Source organism: Choloepus didactylus, chromosome 10 (assembly GCF_015220235.1).
Source record: "Choloepus didactylus isolate mChoDid1 chromosome 10, mChoDid1.pri, whole genome shotgun sequence".
Lineage (NCBI taxonomy): Eukaryota > Metazoa > Chordata > Mammalia > Pilosa > Megalonychidae > Choloepus > Choloepus didactylus.
The window spans coordinates 43,377,493-43,397,220 of record NC_051316.1 but is presented as its reverse complement, the minus strand read 5'-3'; the positions used below and the strand labels follow the sequence as shown (position 1 = coordinate 43,397,220).

The 19,728-nt window shown below is 36.5% G+C and overlaps 1 protein-coding gene across 1 annotated transcript in view; it reads left to right on the top strand.

The window, feature by feature from the left end:
- TMC1 (transmembrane channel like 1) overlaps positions 1-19,728 on the top strand; it is a 152,383-nt gene that overhangs the window by 12,059 nt on the left and 120,596 nt on the right. The window contains exons 2-4 of the mRNA XM_037850748.1: positions 7,520-7,567; positions 10,147-10,318; positions 16,158-16,286. Coding sequence (XP_037706676.1) covers positions 7,520-7,567; positions 10,147-10,318; positions 16,158-16,286 — 349 coding nt within the window. The remainder of the gene's footprint in view (positions 1-7,519; positions 7,568-10,146; positions 10,319-16,157; positions 16,287-19,728) is intronic.

Genomic DNA, 19,728 nt, shown 5'->3' with positions numbered 1-19,728 from the left:
GAAGAAGGTTTATGTTAAGGGGCTCATAACTCTCCTTCCTTATGGAACAAGGCAAATTTGACTTTGGAATGCATCATTTTAAGGAAAAAAGCACCTTTATTTTGCCTACATTTTCTAGCTCCTCGCTTTGAAATTCTTATTAAGAAAAATATTTCTAGTAGAAATAGCTGAAGATAGTCTCGTTTTTATTAACTTGAGGTGTTTCTAAAATATAGAATGCTTTTTATTATGGGAATTTATACCTACTTTGTAGCAAAGAGAAAAACACAACTTTTTCTTTATATTTAGCTTTATACCTATTCTTTTTCTTTCTTATCATTTACTGTAATCCCTTCTGTCATTTTTTGCTCCTTTACCTCCCTTCCTTTGTTATATTCTCCCCTTCCTCTCCCTATTCCTCCCCATCCTCTTTCTCTTTCTCTTTTCTTCTCCCATCCCATCTTTTAGTCCCATACTTTGAATTGGTATATAGTGGACAAGAAGTATATTAGTAAGTTCCCCAGTCTCTCAAACTTTCAGCCAAAGAAGCACAGCCCGAGAAACCAACAACAAAGCCAACAACAACTACAACAACAATAGGGAATTCGTGTCTTAATTTATGTTGCTTGAGAAACATTATAGGGGAGTTATTTATGAAATAACTACATCATCAACCTCTCATTCTCTTTGGATCCTTCCCATCAGCATACAAGAACATTCTCTTGAACCTCATTTCCGTTGCTAACTACCTCTCCATTTTTTGTTCCTTTTTGCAGCAAAATTACTTGTAGCAAAATATTTCCTATTCTTCACTCCTTATTCTCTCCCTTTTTAAAAAAGATGCCATTTTATTGAGATATATTCACATACCAGCTAATAATCCACAGTGTACAAATGGTTCACGGTATCAACACATAGTTGTGCGTTGTTTGCTAATGCTGCCGGAATGCAAAACACCAGAAATGGATTGGCTTTTATAAAGGGGGTTTATTTGGTTACACAGTTACAGTCTTAAGGCCATGAAGTGTCCAAGATCATGCATCAACAATCGGGTACCTTCACTGGAGGATGGCCAGTGGCGTCTGGAAAACCTCTGTTAGCTGGGAAGGCACGTGGCTGGCATCTGCTCTAAGTTCTGGTTTCAAAATGGCTTTCTCCCAGGATGTTCCTCTCTAGTGCACTTGGGGTATTTGTCCTCTCTTAGCTTCTCCGGAGCAAGAGTCTGCTTTCAATGGCTGTCTTCAAACTGTCTCTCATCTGCAGCTCCTGTGCTTTCTTCTAAGTGTCCCTCTTGGCTGTAGCTCCTTTTCAAAATGTCACTCTCAGCTGCACTGAGTTCCTTCTGTTTGTCAGCTCATTTATATGGCTCCACTGATCAAGGCCAATCCTGAATGGGTGGGGCCATGCCTCCATGGAAATATCTCATCAAAGTTATCACCTACAGTTGGGTGGGGCGCATTTCCATGCAAACAACCTAATCCAAACTTTTCAACTTAATCCCCACTAATATGTCTGTACAAGATTGCATCCAAGAATATGGCTTTTTCTGTGGAACATAATACGTTCAAACTGGCACATGCATTCACTACCACAATTACTTTTTTAACATTCTCATTACTCCAAAAAATAGATAAATAAGTAAATAAAATAAAATAAAAATAAGAATAAAAATAAAAAAGAACACCCCAAACATCTCATACCCTTTATCCCCTCCTGTTATTTATTTATTTACTGTCTTTATTTTCTTACTCATCTGTCCATACACTGAATAAAGGGAGTCCCAGTTGCAAGGTTTTCATAATTACACAGTCACACCTTAAAAGCTATATAGTTATACAGTCATCTTCAAGAATCACAGCTATTGGATTACAGTTCAACAGTTTCAGGTATTTCCTTCTAGCTATTCAAATACACTAAAAACTTAAAAGGGATATCTATATAACATATAAAAATAACCTCTAGAGTGACCTCTTTGCCATATTTGAAATCTCTTGGTCACTGAAACTTTATTTTGTTTTATTTCTCTTCCCCCTTTTGGTCCAAAAAGGCTCTCTCAATCCCATGATGCCAGGTCCAGGCTCATCCCCAGGAGTCATGTCCCATATTGCCAAGTAGATTTATACTTCCCCACATAGGGGGTAGGGCAGTGAGTTTACCTGCAGTGTTGGCTTAGAGAGAGAGGCCACATCTGAGAACATCCAAACAGAAGATCAATAAGGAAATAGAAGACTTGAATGATACTCTCAACTAGCTTGACTTGACACACATATTGAGAACACCCAACAGCAACAGAATACAAATTCTCCAGGATACTCCGTATGTTAGGTCACAAAACAAGACTCAATAAACACAATAATATTGAAATCATATAACATATCTTGTGCAGTCACAATGAAATGAAACTAGAAATTAATAACAGAGGGAGAAATGGAAAACTGACAAATATGTGGAAATTAAACAATATACTCTTTTTCAATGCAATTTTATTGAGATATATTCACATACCATACAGTCATCCAAAGTGTACAATCAGTTCTTAACAGTATCATCATATAGTTGTGCATTCATCACCACAATCAATTTTTTGAACATTTTCATTACTCTAAGAAATAAAAATGAAAATAAGAATAAAAATAAAAATGCAAGTACAAAAGAACACTCAAAACATCTCATACCACCCCCCCCATTATTCATTTACTTTTTGTCCGCCTTTTTTCTACTCATCTGTCCATACCCTGGATAAAGGGAGTGTGGGCCACAGTGTTTTCACAATCACATAGTCACACCATATATGCTATATAATTATACAATTGTCTCCAAGAATCAAGGCTACTGGATTGCAGTTCAAAAGCTTCAGGTATTTCCTTCTAGCTATTCCAATACAGTAAAAACTAAAGAGGGATGTCTATGTAGCACATAAGAATACCCTCCAGAATGACCTCTTGAGTCCATGTGAAGTCTCTCAGCCACTGAAACTTTATTTTGTTTCATTTCCCTTCTCCCTTTTGGTCAAGAAGATGTTCTCAATCCCATGATGGCAGGTCCAGGTTCATCCCTGGGAGTCATATCCCACATAAGGGGTGGTCAGATTCGGCTCAGGCCACATCTGAGCAAAAAAGAGGTTCTCTGGGGTGACTCTTAGGCATAACTATAGGTAGGCTTAGCTTCTCCTTTGCAGGAAAACGTTTCATAAGGGCAAGCTGCAAGACTATTATCTCTTAAAGCCACTCTAACTCAGGTTTTTACTCATACCATTTCACTAAATCTACCCCTGCTAATGTCATTATTGATCTCCACATTAGCCAAATCCAATGAGCAGTTTGCAGCCCTCATCATATTTGACTTTGCAGTCTATGACATGTCATTGGTGCACATTACTTGCCTTCCACAATCTTTTTTTCTTGTGCCTTACTATTTGCTTGTTTCTAGTCTTTTCAGTTGGTTCTTCTTCTCCCTGTCTTGTCAATTTTGGAGTCTCCCTTTATTGTTCTGTTTACAGCCATTTTCTTTCTGGTCCCATGGCTTTAAATACCATCTACATTGTAATAATTCCCAGATTTATATTTCTATTCCAGACCTTTCTTCTGAAGACAAGATTCAAATATCCAACTGCCTACTCAGCATCATACTTAGACATCTAATAGGCATCTTAAGTCCAACATATCAAACTAAACTCCTGATCTTCAACCACTCCCCCATCTAACCTACTCTCCCTACAGCCTTTCCCATCTCCTTTTCTTTCAACTCGTTGCTTCTGGTTGCCCAGGCCATAAACCTTGGGATCATCTTTGATTCTTCTCTTTCTCTCTCACTCCACATTGATACCCCACACTGATGACACAGATTCATCAGCTAAGATTTGGAAATCTGCTTGCTACTGCACAGGGCAGTTTAGTCTGAGGGCATGTCAGCCGGGTTCTTCACACACAAAAAAGGAACCCTGAAAATGAACACACAAAAGAGCCTAATAAACATATCTAATAAATTGCTGCTCTAACCTAATTAAGCTGGACAATGAGATACTAAAATCTCATCTTGGATCTCATCGTTATAAAGTCATTCTTTTGCATCAAATAGCAAGGCTCTTTAAAAGTAACACTATTTTTTTTGCCAGTCTACAACCTCCTACCCTAGAGCATTTTGCTCAGTGACTGACCCCCTTTGTAGGTGCTCAATAAATGCCAATTGAGTAAATGAATTTTAGTTTCTCAAGTAATGATCTGGTGCTACAAACAGTAATTCAAGAGCTAAATGTGGGGCAAAGGAAAAAGCAATGCCATTCAACTCTCATGGCCACCTGGCCACTCTGTGATACTGAAAAACAATAAACTACTTTCAACACTATAAATTAAAAAGAAAGCCCAGGGAGAGAGAGAGAAAGGGGGAGGATGGGGGGGGGGGAGAGGGGGAGAGAGAGAGAGAGAAACACTCAGAATAGTATTTACTGTTCTGAAGGACTCCAGTGCTTCTGAAATGTGACATTTTGCTGTTGTTTCTTTTTGCAGTTTTTAATTACTGGGTTTATTTGCATGAAATGAGGATCTGGGTTGCCTAGGAGTTCATCTGTGCTTATTGCATATTCCTTTCTTAAATAAGCATACTTCAGTGCAGTTTTGCTTGCTGCCTCCAACATTTTGACAGGACCACCCTCTCCTCTCCCTACTTGGTCACATCACTCCCTAGGAGAAAAGGTTATTTTTAAAGCAGATAATCAGTAAGCTTTGAGAAGCAGCCAGAGCATGAGGGGAAGTCATATGATTGAGAATAAGCTAATAGGGATTGCTGAGAGAAGGGATGACAACAGGCCAGTCCAGAAATTGTCTGAGCAGGGAAGGGTAATCTGCAGTTCTCATTTAAGTGTACTGAGTTACTCCTTTGCATGGGCTTTTGTCTTGGAGAGATGTCTTAGCTGTAACAAAATACCACAGACTAGTTAACTTGAAAAACAGAAATTTATTATCTCACGGTTCTGGAGGCTAGATGTCTTCTTACAGGGGAGACTCCATCGCACGCCTCTCCCCTGGCCTCTGGTGGGTGTCCAACAGTGCACAGCATTCCTTGGTTTGTGGCAGCATAACTTCATTTCTGCCTCTGTCACATGGCTGTCCTTCTGTCTCTGTGACTCTGTCTGTGTCCTGTTTATTGTGTCCAAATTTCCTCTGCTTGTAAGGACACCAGTCACATTGGATTTGGGTCCAATCTAATCCAATTTACAATGATTTTACAAATAAGTTCAAATTTATAGTACTGGAGGTTAGGATTTGAACATCTGTTTCTGGAGGACATAATTCAACCCATAGCAAGGACTTTCTTAGCTTGGTTCCATAGCATTGCTTTGAGTTGAAGGAGATGCAGACGAGTGTTGACAGTTTACTTTTCAGGCTAAGTAATTCTACCTTCATACTTGGTCTGAGGATCTTGAAGGAATCTTATCTCTTGGTCATATTTCTGCTGTTTAGTCCTTGATGCTGATGATACATTTGCTGGGGATTCAAATCAAAAGCAGACTAACTATTTTCACAATGACTACAAAAAATGGCTGTTCCTGGGCCCTGACTTTTCCGATTGAAGTCCTAACAACTGCCATACAAAGGAATGCTGTTGAGCACAGAAGACATCTTATGAGAATGGGAGATTGTTGTGTACAGTCCAGCAACACAACTGGAAAGCCAACACAAAGGGAAGGAAAAGGCTATTACCACAACACTCCCCATTCTTTCACTTGGAAATTATAGCTCTTTTCTGAGCTCTCCACTTGCAGCCACAGGGATGTCACCCCTTAGGGATTTTTAGGTTTTATTCAGTGATCATTTATAACTGTCCTTCCTGTACCAGAGAAAATGATTCATTGCTCCAGCACTGCTTTTTCTCTCTGCTAGTTATTAGACAAAATTGATTTATTGCCCATCTCCTTGATTTGAGACATTTGATTCTGCTGTTTTTATTTACTGTATGATCCTTCCTACAAATTTGGTTATAATTTTTCATTTAGTATTTTTTCTATTTCATTCAATTAACTTTAACCATGTTTTAATGAGTTGATCATTATAAATCTGTATAACATATTGTGCAAATTTTTAAAAACTTGCTATGCATGTTGCAGAATAAGCTGTGTGTCAGCATTTACTGTTTGTCCTCAGCTGTTCCTATATTATACACACTGATAAGATCCTGCTCTAAGGCTAATTGTATATCATTAAAATGCCTTTCTAGATATTCTTCTTTGGAGAAGCTTGGTGGTGGTATTAATTGCAAATAAAAGACCATGATCTATTGCTGAATGTAGAATATCTTCTTAGAAGTATCTGCCTTCATTATTGCAAACTCTCAGTAGTAACATAAAGATCTTTGTCCTGTACAGATCTAGTTACAGCCAGCAACAGAAGGCATATGTCCACCCTGAACAAAAGAGCCTTTATTTTCACATTCTGTGGCTGATATTATGTGATAACATTTTTGCATACCCTAAAAATTTTTATGCAGATGCTGTCTTAAGGCAAAAAAAATGCTCAATAATCTGCTTTGTGAATGGAATTTAAACTCTTGGCATGTGGTGCCTCTTAATATGCTGAATAATGACCTTTGACAGTGCATGAGCAGAAAGAAAACTGGAGGTTATTTTCGCTGTTGACAGCAACATTGTTTGTGATCTTTGCTTTTTTTCCTTTAAAATTAAACCCTTTCACCTTTGATAAAAATATGATAAGATTAAATATTTTATAAACCAGTTACTACACTGTATTTTTAAAAGAAATAGTCTATTCTAATTTTTACCATGAGTTGCAGAGCTCTGTCCCTGGGTGATTAACTAAACCTGTGACAAATGGATACTTGGTTGACAAGGGAAGGAATCTGCCAATCAATATACTTTTTCCCATATTACTGCACCTTAAAATTTTTGTAAAACCTTTATATGTCTGTATAAAAATAAAGCAAAACTAAAAACAAAATCACCTGTCTCCACATTGTTAAGATGAGTTGATCGTTACAAATCGGTATAATAGTCCCAGTATATTGGGAAGTTTTGGCTGTAATAATATAATACCTATAGAAATAATTTATATAAGAAAGATCAAATTTTAAGCATTTTATAAAAGGCTCTTTGTCATTGGGTAACTGCTTGGAATAAATTATTCTCTGTTTTTTAGGAGTTAGTTTGGTTAAAGTAACCAAATTGAGCTTGTGGATATAGCATTACTAAGAATTCAGTTTTTCAGAGAATAAAATATCCAACAAATCCCAAGTTTACCTATTTTAATACAGAATTTATTTTGGTTGAAGTTGTTTTGAAATTAAGCTGAAAGTTTCATAACGGATATATTTTGCAAATCCTTCAAGGCAGTGAAGAAGTCTTTGCATAACATTGTATAAGATGCTGTAGCAGTATATCGCTAATAAATAATGTTCATTTCGATGTTTATTGGAAATGTTTTTATTTACTGTACAAAAACATTATTATGAAGGTAATAAAATTAAAAATCAGTTCCTAATGATTGTACTGGAATTTAAATAATTGCTGTATTTGTTCTTTCTTCAACAGTACAAATCCAAGTAGAGGAAAAAGAAGATGATACTGAGGAAAGTTCAAGTAAGTGGGGATGGGACCACTAGGAATATGTTCCCCATGGTAGAGAAGTGTGTTAAGGGGATTCATTTTTTTTTGTGGGCTTGTGCTACCACATTTAAACAGAGAGCATGTATGAATGAGTTTTGATGGTTTCAGGAAAGAGATCAAGTTCAGCAAATAGACCCTCCACTCCAGATTTCATTCAGTTGGCACATGCACATTTCAACCAATTTATAAGTTGCCCATGATCAAGTAGATGGTGGTCCAGAAAATTTTGCTCTTTTATTTTTCTCCTGTTCTTCCCAGAAAATCCTTTGTTCCCATTAGCTTTTCTCTAAGGCTGAATCTATAAGATACTAACAGATTGGCCATTTTAATATAACTGACCAGATGGTTCAATTAAAGTGAATGAACTGGTTCTTTTGTACTGAATTCATGAGTATTTTGACCAAATTGTTCCATTGTTTTTACTTTGTGCAGTCTCAGCCCAAGAGCTTGGATTGTGACCCCTTTCCAGGGATCCAGTCCACTCCTGGACTGTTCATTGTATGAGCAAAAATGCTGCTTTTAACCAAAACTGAAAGAAAGGGCAGCATCTAAAGAAGAGTTCAAGAGTTCAATTAGAGGATATACTGAGACTATTCCTTTAATATTCCGAACACAATGTTGCTGTGAATAAATGTTCCTTATGCCAATTGCTTACATTAATTAGGTGTGTCCTAAATGAAAACAGCCCATAGTCTCACACAGAACCTGGGTACTGTGACTCCTATATTGAACTGAGCCCATTCCAAAAAGTAGCACTCTGAGTAAATCTGCATTTAGTAGGCAACCTTAAAATGTTCATTTTTCAGAATTTGAATATTTGGAAACTAGTTAAAGAACTGAAGACTGCCTTTTTGTTTCTCAATAGTAATAGATAAATTTAATGATGCACATTTCATCCTTGGTGAAACCATGCAAGTAGTAAAAGAAAGAATTTAATAGTTTAGTCTTAATACAAAGATACTAAAATGCAGAGCACTAAGTGGATGCTTGAGTTCTTGAGTCATTTGTGGGTGAAGCTGTTTCTCAATTTTTTGTCCTTTCTGTAATTAGTGGCCAATGTGACTAATAAATGCAGGGTAGATTTTCAGAAAGCCAGAATGGAGTTCAAATAACATTCAACATTTTACACAAAATTTAACAAACAGAAACTCTTTTTTGGTGTTGATGAAAGAGGATAATTTTCAAAACTCAGAAGTTATCCTCCTGTTTCTCTTTGCTAGCCTGAATTTGGTAATCTCGACAATATTTACATCTTAGATCTGAAATATCAATAAAAAAGTTTCAACAAGGAGTGTTAAAAGATAATTTTCAAAAAAAGGTATAATCATGACTCTCATGCATATATTAAAAAGAACATATTTAACTTATTAACAAGGAAACTGGTGAGTGTTACAACAATTCAAAGGAAAAACCAAAGAATGGACACATTTATAGATCAGGAATATTGAAGTAATTGTGCAAATGGAGGCAAAACTGGTTTCTTTTGGGGAAGGGCTTAGGTGGAGGTTTGTCCCTCCACAGGACAGATTTCATTTGCAAGTCTATAAACAAGAATTATTTTGCATTACTATCCAGTTAGCTATATTTATAAAGTTGTAAAATATCTCCCATAGAATCAGAATCAGGTAACACAGAAGAAGATGCTAGAAATAGTTCATAGTTTTCCACTGAAGTACAAATTTTCCCTATTGTATCCTCTATTCAAGAGGATAGTAGTAACTCTGAGTAATAGTTGATTGTTTATAATAGTTTATTCTAAAAGGCAGAAGTAACAGAAATGAAAGTAGGAATGTATTTTATAAACTCTGTAAAGGAACAAACTGAATTATCTTTACCTCAGAGCTTTGTAAGAAGTTATGGATATATGTGGCATTAATTGTTAGTTGATGAATAATAAAATAATGCTGTCATGTTTCTAAGTTTCATGTTATTTAGAAGTTTCATACTTCTATTTGGGTAGAATGACCAAGCCGCTGTGTTTACTATCAATTTCACTTAAGGAAAGGGACAAGAAATATTTGGGAGTAAGAGGGAACTATTTGGAATCAAGAAGAAAGGTAATTTGAATTAAGAGGAATCTTAAGTACTGGAAGAATTTCTCCAAAATTGTTCCAGTTCCTAGCATTTCCTTGTCATTCCTGTCCTTTGTTCTAAAATAGAAGTAGTGGTAAAATACAGTGGTTAATCACTAAACCCTGAAGTATGAAATTGGTAACCTCTAAACTTGAACCTGATTTTGATAGTTGCCATAGAGGTATGGCATGACATCAAACTCCAAGCCATCTAATAACCCAAGTAAAAGAAGACTGAAATGGTAAAGATTATGAAAATTTGGAGACCCATATTTATAATTTTGAGATGAACCACACAAGAAATGAAAATCTAGTTAAATTTATTATTATATGGCATAATGCATCTTATTGTTCTGTGAGACATTGCTGGATTGTGGTCCCAGATGTGTGACACTAGCAATTAAATAAAAAAGAATAATTTGTTCTTGGGAAAGAGCACTTTCTAATCTTGCTCACCGAATCCTTAACTCCTGGGTTTAGGTGAAGAGGAAGAGGAGGAGGAAGACAAACTCCCTCGTAGAGAAAGCATGAGACCAAAGAGGAAACGGACCAGAGACGTTATCAATGAGGATGATCCAGAACCTGAACCAGAGGATGAAGAAACAAGGAAGGCAAGAGAAAAGGAGAGGAGGAGGAGGTTGAAGAGAGGAGCGTAAGTTTTTTGAGACAATGTAACTGAAAGCGTTGTTCATTCAATAGCACTTGACCTTGAAAAAAAGACCACTTACTTTAGACACTTTTGGGTCTTAAAATTGGAACTTAAAATTACTTTTAGAAGGACAGACTTAGTCTGGTGCTTTCGTTTTACTCCAGTTAAATGTATTTTAATAATTAACAAGAATTACAAATGAATATATATTAAGAATTGCCTTATAAAAGATCTAAATTGTCATAGGTCATTAACATACTATTGTTAATTTAAAAGTTTTAAAATTATCCCATTAGTTATATGAATTGTTATCTAAGTTTAAGTTAAATGGAAAACTTCTAATGGATGTGCCTGCATCACTTCATCTTACAGAGCAGGGATTGGCAGACTATGGCCAAATACAGTGCAACAGCTAAGAATGTTTTTGACATTTTTAAAGAGTTATTAACAAAAAATAAAGACTAGTATGCAACAGAGACCTAAAGCCTAATAAAAAGACTCAAAGCCTAATTGAACCTTATATCTCTCCTTTGTACCAGGCCAACACTTTATTGAGTATTGGCTTTTTGTAGAATAATATATTAAATAGTGTTTTGGGAAAATACAACAAAGAACTTTCTGATCATTGCTTTCTGGAAATTTGCAGATGGCAGGCAGGTAAGCAAATGCTCATCTAAAAACGAATATAATAAAAGAAAGTATAGATCCTCCCCCTCCTTGGAAAGGACTTAAGAGAAAAGCAAACCTACATTGCCATTGGAAAGTCATAGGGCCAGTTGCCTCCCCAACATTTAATGTACTTTCTTACAAAACACTCCTAGGGCTCTTCTCCAATCACTCCTTGGACTTTAAATGATGAGGAACTTCTCAAGATGCCCACTCAAGATTACACCCTTCATTATTTAATAACTCTATTTTATTTTCCTCCTTATAAATATTTGCAATTAAAGACAATGAGGTGAAATAAAACTGTATGAAAATTTTATCAGGTAGAGAACCTAGGCATTAATAGATGATAGTTCCTTCTAGAATAAAAGAGCAACCTCAACCACTTCTTCTTTATATTTTAGTTTATTTAAATTTTTATATTTCCCTTCTGTTCTTCCTCCTTCACTTCTTCCTCTTCCCTGAGTGCCTCCTCTTTCTTCTTCTAATATCAAGAAGTAACTTGCTTTAAATTTATAAGTTCCACGTGTTATTATTATTACTACTATTTTGTAGTAATATCTCCTATTAGCAAAGCTGATGCTTTCTGACAGTGGCATTTCATTGAGAAAACAACACTGATAGAAGTATGCAGAATAGAGGTACGCTGTATTCCAGAATTTGCTTTTCTTCTGCACTTTTGCCTCAGAAAGTTCCTTCCAGAAAGACGAGTTGGGCAGGATTCCTCTGCTCTCCTGATGTGGGGAAGGCCCTCTTTGACTTCCCCACCTCCAGGAAATAAGGCCCTGTAATCAGGTGGCCTTCTCCCTAAGCCGTGCCTCCTCTGAGCTGGTCCCAACCTGCAGCCTCCTCCCCGCAACATAGTCAAACTCTGCTAAAACTTTGTCTTCATAGATTTTATAAGTTACATTATTACTGTCACAATGTGTGCTTACATTCTAAATAGTATCATAAATTATTATTTGTGATGCTTAAGAGTTCCAGTTGCTATTTTAGGCCTCACTTCTATTGTTCATTTTGAAGCATTTTTTTTTTTTCTCTTAAAGAAAGTGTATTAGCAAATGTATTTTGAGAAAGATTAGTAGGCAAAACAGGGCACATTTATTTAGGCTAATTAATTCAGGGTCTTTATTTAAATCTTTGAGCAATGCCTCAGGGAATTTCCCTGGTGCTGACAAGACATTTGAAACCAGTTAAACCCAAGGTTGTAATGTTAACTATCTTTGGAAATGGTTAAAAAAGTACTGCCTTATTAGACATTTTGGAGTATTTCTAATAATAGTTTAAGCTTTTCCTCACCCAGTTTTAAATGAGTAAGTAATATGTTCAGAGCAGTGAGAAATTTAGCATAGTACACCTTCTTTTTCCTAACAACTTTTGTTTAAATAAATTAGACTTATGACAGAAAGCCATTCTTGCCCAGTGGTTTTTTAAAATACCATTTTATTGAGGTATATGTGAATATACATACCCTACAATCATCCACAGCACACAATCAGTTATTCACAGTACCATCATGTAGTTATGCACCAGAATCAGTTTTTGAACATTTTCCTTATTCCAAAAGAAATAAAAATAAAAGTAAAAAAGAACACCGAAAACATTTCATCCCCCCATCCCACCCTATTTTTCACTTAGGTTTTGTCCCCATTTATCTACTCATCTGTCTATACACTGTATAAAGGGAGCGTGTGCCACAAGGTTTTCCCAATCATACAGTCACACCATGTAAGCTACGTAGTTATGCAATTGCCTTCAAGAATCAATCTTGACTAGTGTTTTAGTTTCCTAGCTGCCAAAACAAATACCTTACAATGGGTTGGCTTAAACAATGGGAGTTTATTGGCTTACACTTTTGATGCTAGAAGTCCACAATCAAGGTGTCATCAAGGTGATACTTTATCCCAAAAGACTGGCATTCTGCCTGTGATCTTTGGTCGTTGGCTTTTCTGTCACATGACAATGCACATACCAGCCTCTCCTGATTCTGGGTTCCAGTGACTTCCTGCATCTGGCTGCTCCCTGTTTTTTCCTCATCTTCTTCTCTATAAGGCCCCCAGTAATAGGATTAAGAGCCATCCTGATTCATTTGGGCCACACCTTAACTGAGGAAACCTCATCAAAAGGTCCTGTTTGCAACAGGTTCACAACCATAGGGATGGATTAAGTTTAAGTACATGTTTTTCTGGGGCATATAGCTCTAAGCCACCATTCATAGATTAGCCCTAAATTTTGGAAGATGAAGCATGCCTAGGGTGTATCTTCTTAATATGATTAGTGATTTCTTAGAGAGGTTCCTAGGAAGCAGATTTCCTGTTAATGCTAATGTAATATTTTAATTGCCTATGTATTCAAAGGGCAGTTAATTGTCAACAGCTATACTCTGTATCACAGCTTGATCATCCTGAAACAACCTACATGTAACAACAAAGTCTTTAAAAATGTACAAATCTGGAATCATTTATTGTAGGAGCAAATGTCTTTCCAGACTGTGACAATCTTGGAGGGCATTGTTATGTTTTAGTGTATTGTGGGTGCCAGGTAAAGCCCTGAGCAATCCAGAAAAGTTCTGTCTATATACATTCATTCAATAAATATTTATCCAGCACCAGTTCTGTGGAAGATGATTTGCTAATTTCTTTGAGGGACTTGGATATAAATATGTGATTGCTTGCATTCTCCAAAAGTTCCTAATGCAGTAAGGCACAGACCCCTTGTATGCAAATTATTTTAGAACAAGACAGTATACACATACCAGAGAAGAGGCACAAACAAAAAGTTTGGAATCTCCGAGAAGACTGTCTTTATGGGGATTATCAGAAAAGAGATTATTGAAGACATTTCATTTGATTTTTGAAAGAATCATATAATTAGGATGGGCTGTGTTTAAGATGCAGAAAAATATATAATTAGTCTTAGAAAAGTTGCCATTAAATGGTTTTTAAAAACTGGCATGTAAAGAAATAAGCTTTAGTTACCTGGTAAATCCTCATATTGAATAGATCATTCTTTTCATTCTTTGACAATGCTGGATCAAATGAGGTTCTGTTTTATATATGAGTCTTAATAGAAGTTCAGCAATGTAAAGCTTTAAGGTATTTACATGTAAATATCATGAATTATTTTGGAAGGGTGTGCAAATTAAAGGCTTAAAATATCAAACAATCAAATTATTACTTAAAGTTATTTTGTTTTCTAATTGACTCCATACTTGATATCCCTTGGCATCTATTTTCTTTTCTTTTTCCTTTTCCTTTTTTTTTTTTTTGCTCATTTCCAAAAAGATTTCAGCAAAAATGATTATATAATTTAGATTTATGTCTACAAGGAAACAATTTCAGTAATTTTTACTAAGACATATTTTCCCTCCTAAGACATACCAACTCAAATATTATTCTAATTGGTAAATTAAAAAAAAAAAACAACTTTGAATATAAATGTAGTAATAATTCCTCAACTGTTTTATGCCGTGTTTGTACAGCACCATAGGATTTTATATAGTAAAATGGAAAAAAAAACCTAGTGGCAACCAGAGTTGTATCCTAGTAAAGTGTAGTTTCTCTGGAGTCAGGCTTACGTTCCTGAGCAAAATATCTGAGTCAGCTAAAAAAACCAAACTTTCAATAGAAGGTATTATTGTGGAATAAACATGAGTTGTTTTTTCAGTAATAATGACATGAATAACAACTATGGATAGGTGGGAAAGAAAAGAGATTGCAAAGTTGTGTTGTAGGATGGGCTTTAAGTCTGGAGAAATATCTACCTATTCCTCAGCTGGAAGTTTAAACACTGGCAGCTTTTTCTGTATCCCTGCTGTTTCTAGTCATGCGCTTACTGAACAATAAAATCTGTCTCTGAATAACACTGAATGAGATTACAGTTTCTGGTAACTGTCTGAGTATAGTTAGGAGAGAGAAAGGACAACAGTTATTTGAACAGAGAGAATTTAATCAGAGAATGGATTATTAGGTATAAATGTTAACTAGGTAGCAGCTACCACCCTGAGGACTGGAGGAACAGTGGAAAGAAGTTGAAATTGTTAAAACTTATTAGTTTAGAGGAGAGACCAACTGAGCTGAAACAGACCTCTGAGGCGGGCAGGGATGCTGCTCAGCTGGTGCTGGAGTCCACTGGGAGGTGATGCAGCTGGTTCTGCTAGTGTTGAAAAATTGCAAACTAGATTCACTTGCAGCTATGGGAGGGAACCCCTGCTCCTGCGATGAAGGAGCGTTGGTGGGGAGGAAGCATCACTCCAGGAAGCAGACAGGAAGGCAAGGGAAAGTCCAAGTCCCATTTTAGTATCCCCTATAGGAGGAGTCTAATATAGAACCAGTTGACAAAGCAGAAATGTGATTTACAGAGTCCCAGTCCCAGTATCACAATGTTAAGTATAGAAGGATGAGTTTGGAGCTGAGAGATAATAGCTTAATAATGGAAGCAACTGATTATCAAAAACTTTTATCTATGCAATATGGTATTGCATTCCTCAATTTAAAATCATGCTGCTCATGTTAGGTTTTGTTTTCTTTGAGTTCTGGGGCCTATTTGTACTTCTGGAACAACAGAAGAGAAAAGATGTATCTCATTTGCTCAGGAAGAAATAAATTCCTTTGAGGGTTGCTTCAAAGGATTCACTTCCACCAGATTCATTTCAATTTGAATTTTATCTATTTAAGTTTTGAGTTTAACAAACTAGATTTTTATTCTTTTCCTATTTCAGTTTTTCTCTTTTTTTCTTGAGACAGGACTGACTTGAATTTTTAAAGTGTACTTCAAGGACATCACACCTCTAATTTATTATCTTTATTGAAAAATAAAGTTATCAAATGAATGTACAATTTGGTGGGGAAAGATGGACAAGGCAACAAAGAAGATGAAAATATCTTCGTTAGATTTGTATCTGTCCTTTCCACAGGTTTTCTAGCTTTGAGATCTGAGGCTATAGACATAGAAGAACAACTTGAATCTAGAACATCGAAATATAAATACTATTATTTAAGGTTACAATAATTCCAGAAATCCTGCCCCAGTGTTCACATACGTGCTCTAAAACTTAAGGATTGACTATAAACAGCCAAGTAAAGAAAGTTGGGCATGTTGTCTAGTGTCAGTCTTAAGTTTGGAAGCCAAGCAAAAATTAACTTTAGTTTTGGCCTTTTTTTTTTTTCTTTTAAAGGGAAGAAGAAGAAGAAATTGATGAAGAGGAATTGGAAAGATTGAAGGCAGAGTTAGATGAGCAAAGACAAACGATCGCTACTGTCAAATGCAAGCCTTGGAAAATGGAGAAAAAAATTGAAGTTCTCAAGTATGATGCCATTTTTTATAAGTAGAAACATTTTCCCTGATATTTATCTCCTAAAACCTTGTCAGTATTATATATATTATAGAACATATTAATGTTATAATAATTTAATTAATTTTATATCAATTATAATAGATTTAAGATATATTATAAAACTTTATATAATGTAGCTTATATATAATACTTGTATTATTAAATATAATGCCCATTGACAGATATGTACATATTTAATACTATATGTATTAGAAAAGCTATAAGCAAATTCACTGTTTGGGGTCTTATAACCTCTGTGGTCCTCTTTAAACATTCGTTTCTTGAACTGAGCATTTCCTTAGTTTAATACATTCATTGCTGTTTCTCTGAAAGGGATAAAATATTTGAATTTTACAAGTTTGTGTGGATTACACACACTTGTTTCTCTGCAGGGTACTAGCCTCAAATGATATTTTCATGTGACAGCTTTCATTCAAACACAGGGAAGATGAGAAGCCAAGAGCAATAAATAGGATTCCAATTAAGGGTTATGCTAATAGCTATTTCCTGGTAACATGTCAGTGGCCCAATTTCAGTCTTCTGTTGAGTGTTGATGTGGATGCAGACACACTCGGAGGTACATTTTATAGAAAGTCAAATGATTTTCCCATTCTGGGTGATGAGAGCAGCTTTGTCCCTGAGGATCACATTATGTTTCACTTCCATGGTGGTTATAGCAGGGGAATGAAAAATCGTGTGTGTCTGTGATAACAGTCATGCTTGTTTTTCTTAAGTGTGCCAAAATTAAATTTTCTCATAGAACCATTTTTATAAATGATGCTAAGTTTCCAAAACTATTCCCTCTGCAAGCCAATTTAGCTAATAATGCTGTTAAAATTATATGATAGCATTATTGTCTCTGGTGAAGAAAAGAACAGAAGTAGCTATCAGGATCATTCACTTCTAGTCTTGTGTACTTTTGGAGGATTTGCTTAACCTCCTGGAGCTCAGTTGCCTCATATCCAAAATAAAGGAAGATATTCTAGATCTCCCTGTGAGCTGGGAACCTAGCCATAAATTATGATATTTTTGTTTTGCAGAGTAAAGTTTTCCAAGTTCTGAACAATGGTCTTCCTGGAAAACTTCTGAAATGTCACAATTGTAGGCTGGGAACTCCCTGTGCTTGCACATGTACACACACACATGTATACACAAATTATTAGCTCTATGAAATAAGAAATGCATCTAGTGTCTGCCTTCATTCATGGTACATTCTCAGTGAGGTGCTGTGGCCTCTGTGCCCCAGGATTTGGATTCTAGATTGAGGCAGAACAAAGCTATGAAAATACTTCATGGGTACATCACTGTGTACCAACACAGGTACTACTGATACTGGTTTCCAATCCCTAGACATCTAAACAATCTCAGTCAAACAAATGGACAGACAGGGACAGATGAAAACACTGGTTCCATCAAGTCAAATACCAAGACAGTGACTCTGAACATCAAACCAGTTAGCAGAATGAAATCACAAATTTAGGCCCAGAGAAGGAGTAACTGTGGCTTCTCACCTCTGTCAGCTATGTGCACTGTCTCATGATGATTCTCTGTGGCCAGAAATGGTTCCTGCTTTGTGGCTCCTCAGCTCTCTGCAGGATTGGCACCAGTGGCGATGGTCTACCTGATTCTCTTGGTTGCAGCCTCTGTGATGAAGTTGTTGGAACTACAATGTCTGGCTTGTCTTCCTCTGAAGGCTTTTGAATGCTGTACTAAGCTTCTCTCTCCCGTGGGTGCCAATTACATTATTAGAGTGAGTAGTCAATACTTGCATAGTATATGCCATAAAGGTTTCTCTATCTAATCTGCTAAAGATCATGGGAGGCATCTTCCCACTTGTCCCTGCTTTATCTCTTTCAGAGACATCTAACTCAGAGAGTGCTTATAAGGATTTTATTATACCCAGAATTAGTCTCCAACCATCTCTCTTGGCTAAGTCTCTGGAACCCAAGATACTAGGTTTAATATAACTGGAGCAGGTAGATGTTTTGATCATAGGTTTGGATCTGTGTCTGAATTCCAAGATTTCTCTTTTGGTGCTAGACTCTGAACAACTTGTGAAACTTCTAAAACAGATTTTAGAGAGGATCAGGCTTTCAAGATCCATTTTAGGGTAAAGCCTCAGCAGTGGTGGCTTATGGTTCTGAGATCATTGTAGGGGAATCAGGAGTAGCTCTCACATTTTCTTTTTTAGAATAGAGCATTCTTAGGGCTTGGATCAAAAAATCGTTAATACAAGCAGTTAATTCACACTCAAGAAGCTCTAGAAATTGGTTGTGAATCTGTATAGACTGTCAAACATGACTCAGGAACTGGAACTTGATATTTTCAGGGCAGCAGAAGTGGCTCCATAGGTGCAATAATTTCTGACACTAACTATGGTACAATTCTGATTCTAACTACTGGAGTTAGGCTGGACTCCATAGGTTAAGAGCTCTACTTCAGCACCAGCCACAGATTTGGAGATTCCTAGGACCACCCTCACTTCTGACCATCTGGCTACAAATTTGGGGGTTCCCACTACCTTCAGCTTTGATAATTTGTTAGAACAACTTGAAAAACTCAAAACACTACTGCATTTATGATTACAGTTTTATTATATCAAAAAGGATACAAATGAGAAGAGATGCATAGGATGAGGTCTGGAAGAGTCTCAAACACAGTGCTCCATGTATGGAGTCAGAATGTGTCACCCTCCCAGCACACTAATGTATCAAGGAAGTGCTACCAAGCTTCAGGGTCAAAGAGTTTTTAATGGGGTCTCATTATGTAAATGCCCATGTGGTTGAACTCAATCTCTATTTCCCCTCTTCTGCCTGGATGTTGGATTGATATGATGCTCTTCAAAGCCCCAACTCCTTAATCACCTGGTTGGTCTTTCTGGTGTGGCCAGTTCCATCCTAAGGCTGCTGGTGTTTCTGCCCCACCCTGAGTCATCTCCTGAGCCTAAACTATCCGGTGTGTCTGGGGCCCACCTTGAATAAGAAAAGATTCTCCTAACATGGGCAATTCCAAGGATGTTGAGTTAATCCCCAGGAGTCAGGACAAATGCCAGACCTCTTTTTTGGAGGCCATATTACCTTACTGGGCTTATAGGGCTGAAGGGAAGCCACCTCCCTTCCACCATCACTCTGCAAGAGTGTTTCTCCACCTATTTCACTGCATGTGAATACAGTTTCACACACTAAAGCAATCTTAAATTTACTGAATAAAAATCTCTGGGTGGAGGGGCAAGTGTGTCTGGCCTAGGACTAGGAATGTGTATTTTCCTTTTTTACTCTAACAGTCGTTGTTATGCAGTCCTAACCACTGTCTCCAACTCTGAGAAATAGAAAACTTAATTAAGCAGGACACTGCTCTGAACAATTCATTAAATTAAGAATGTGTTTGTTTGGGAGAGAGGAGGGAAAAGGGA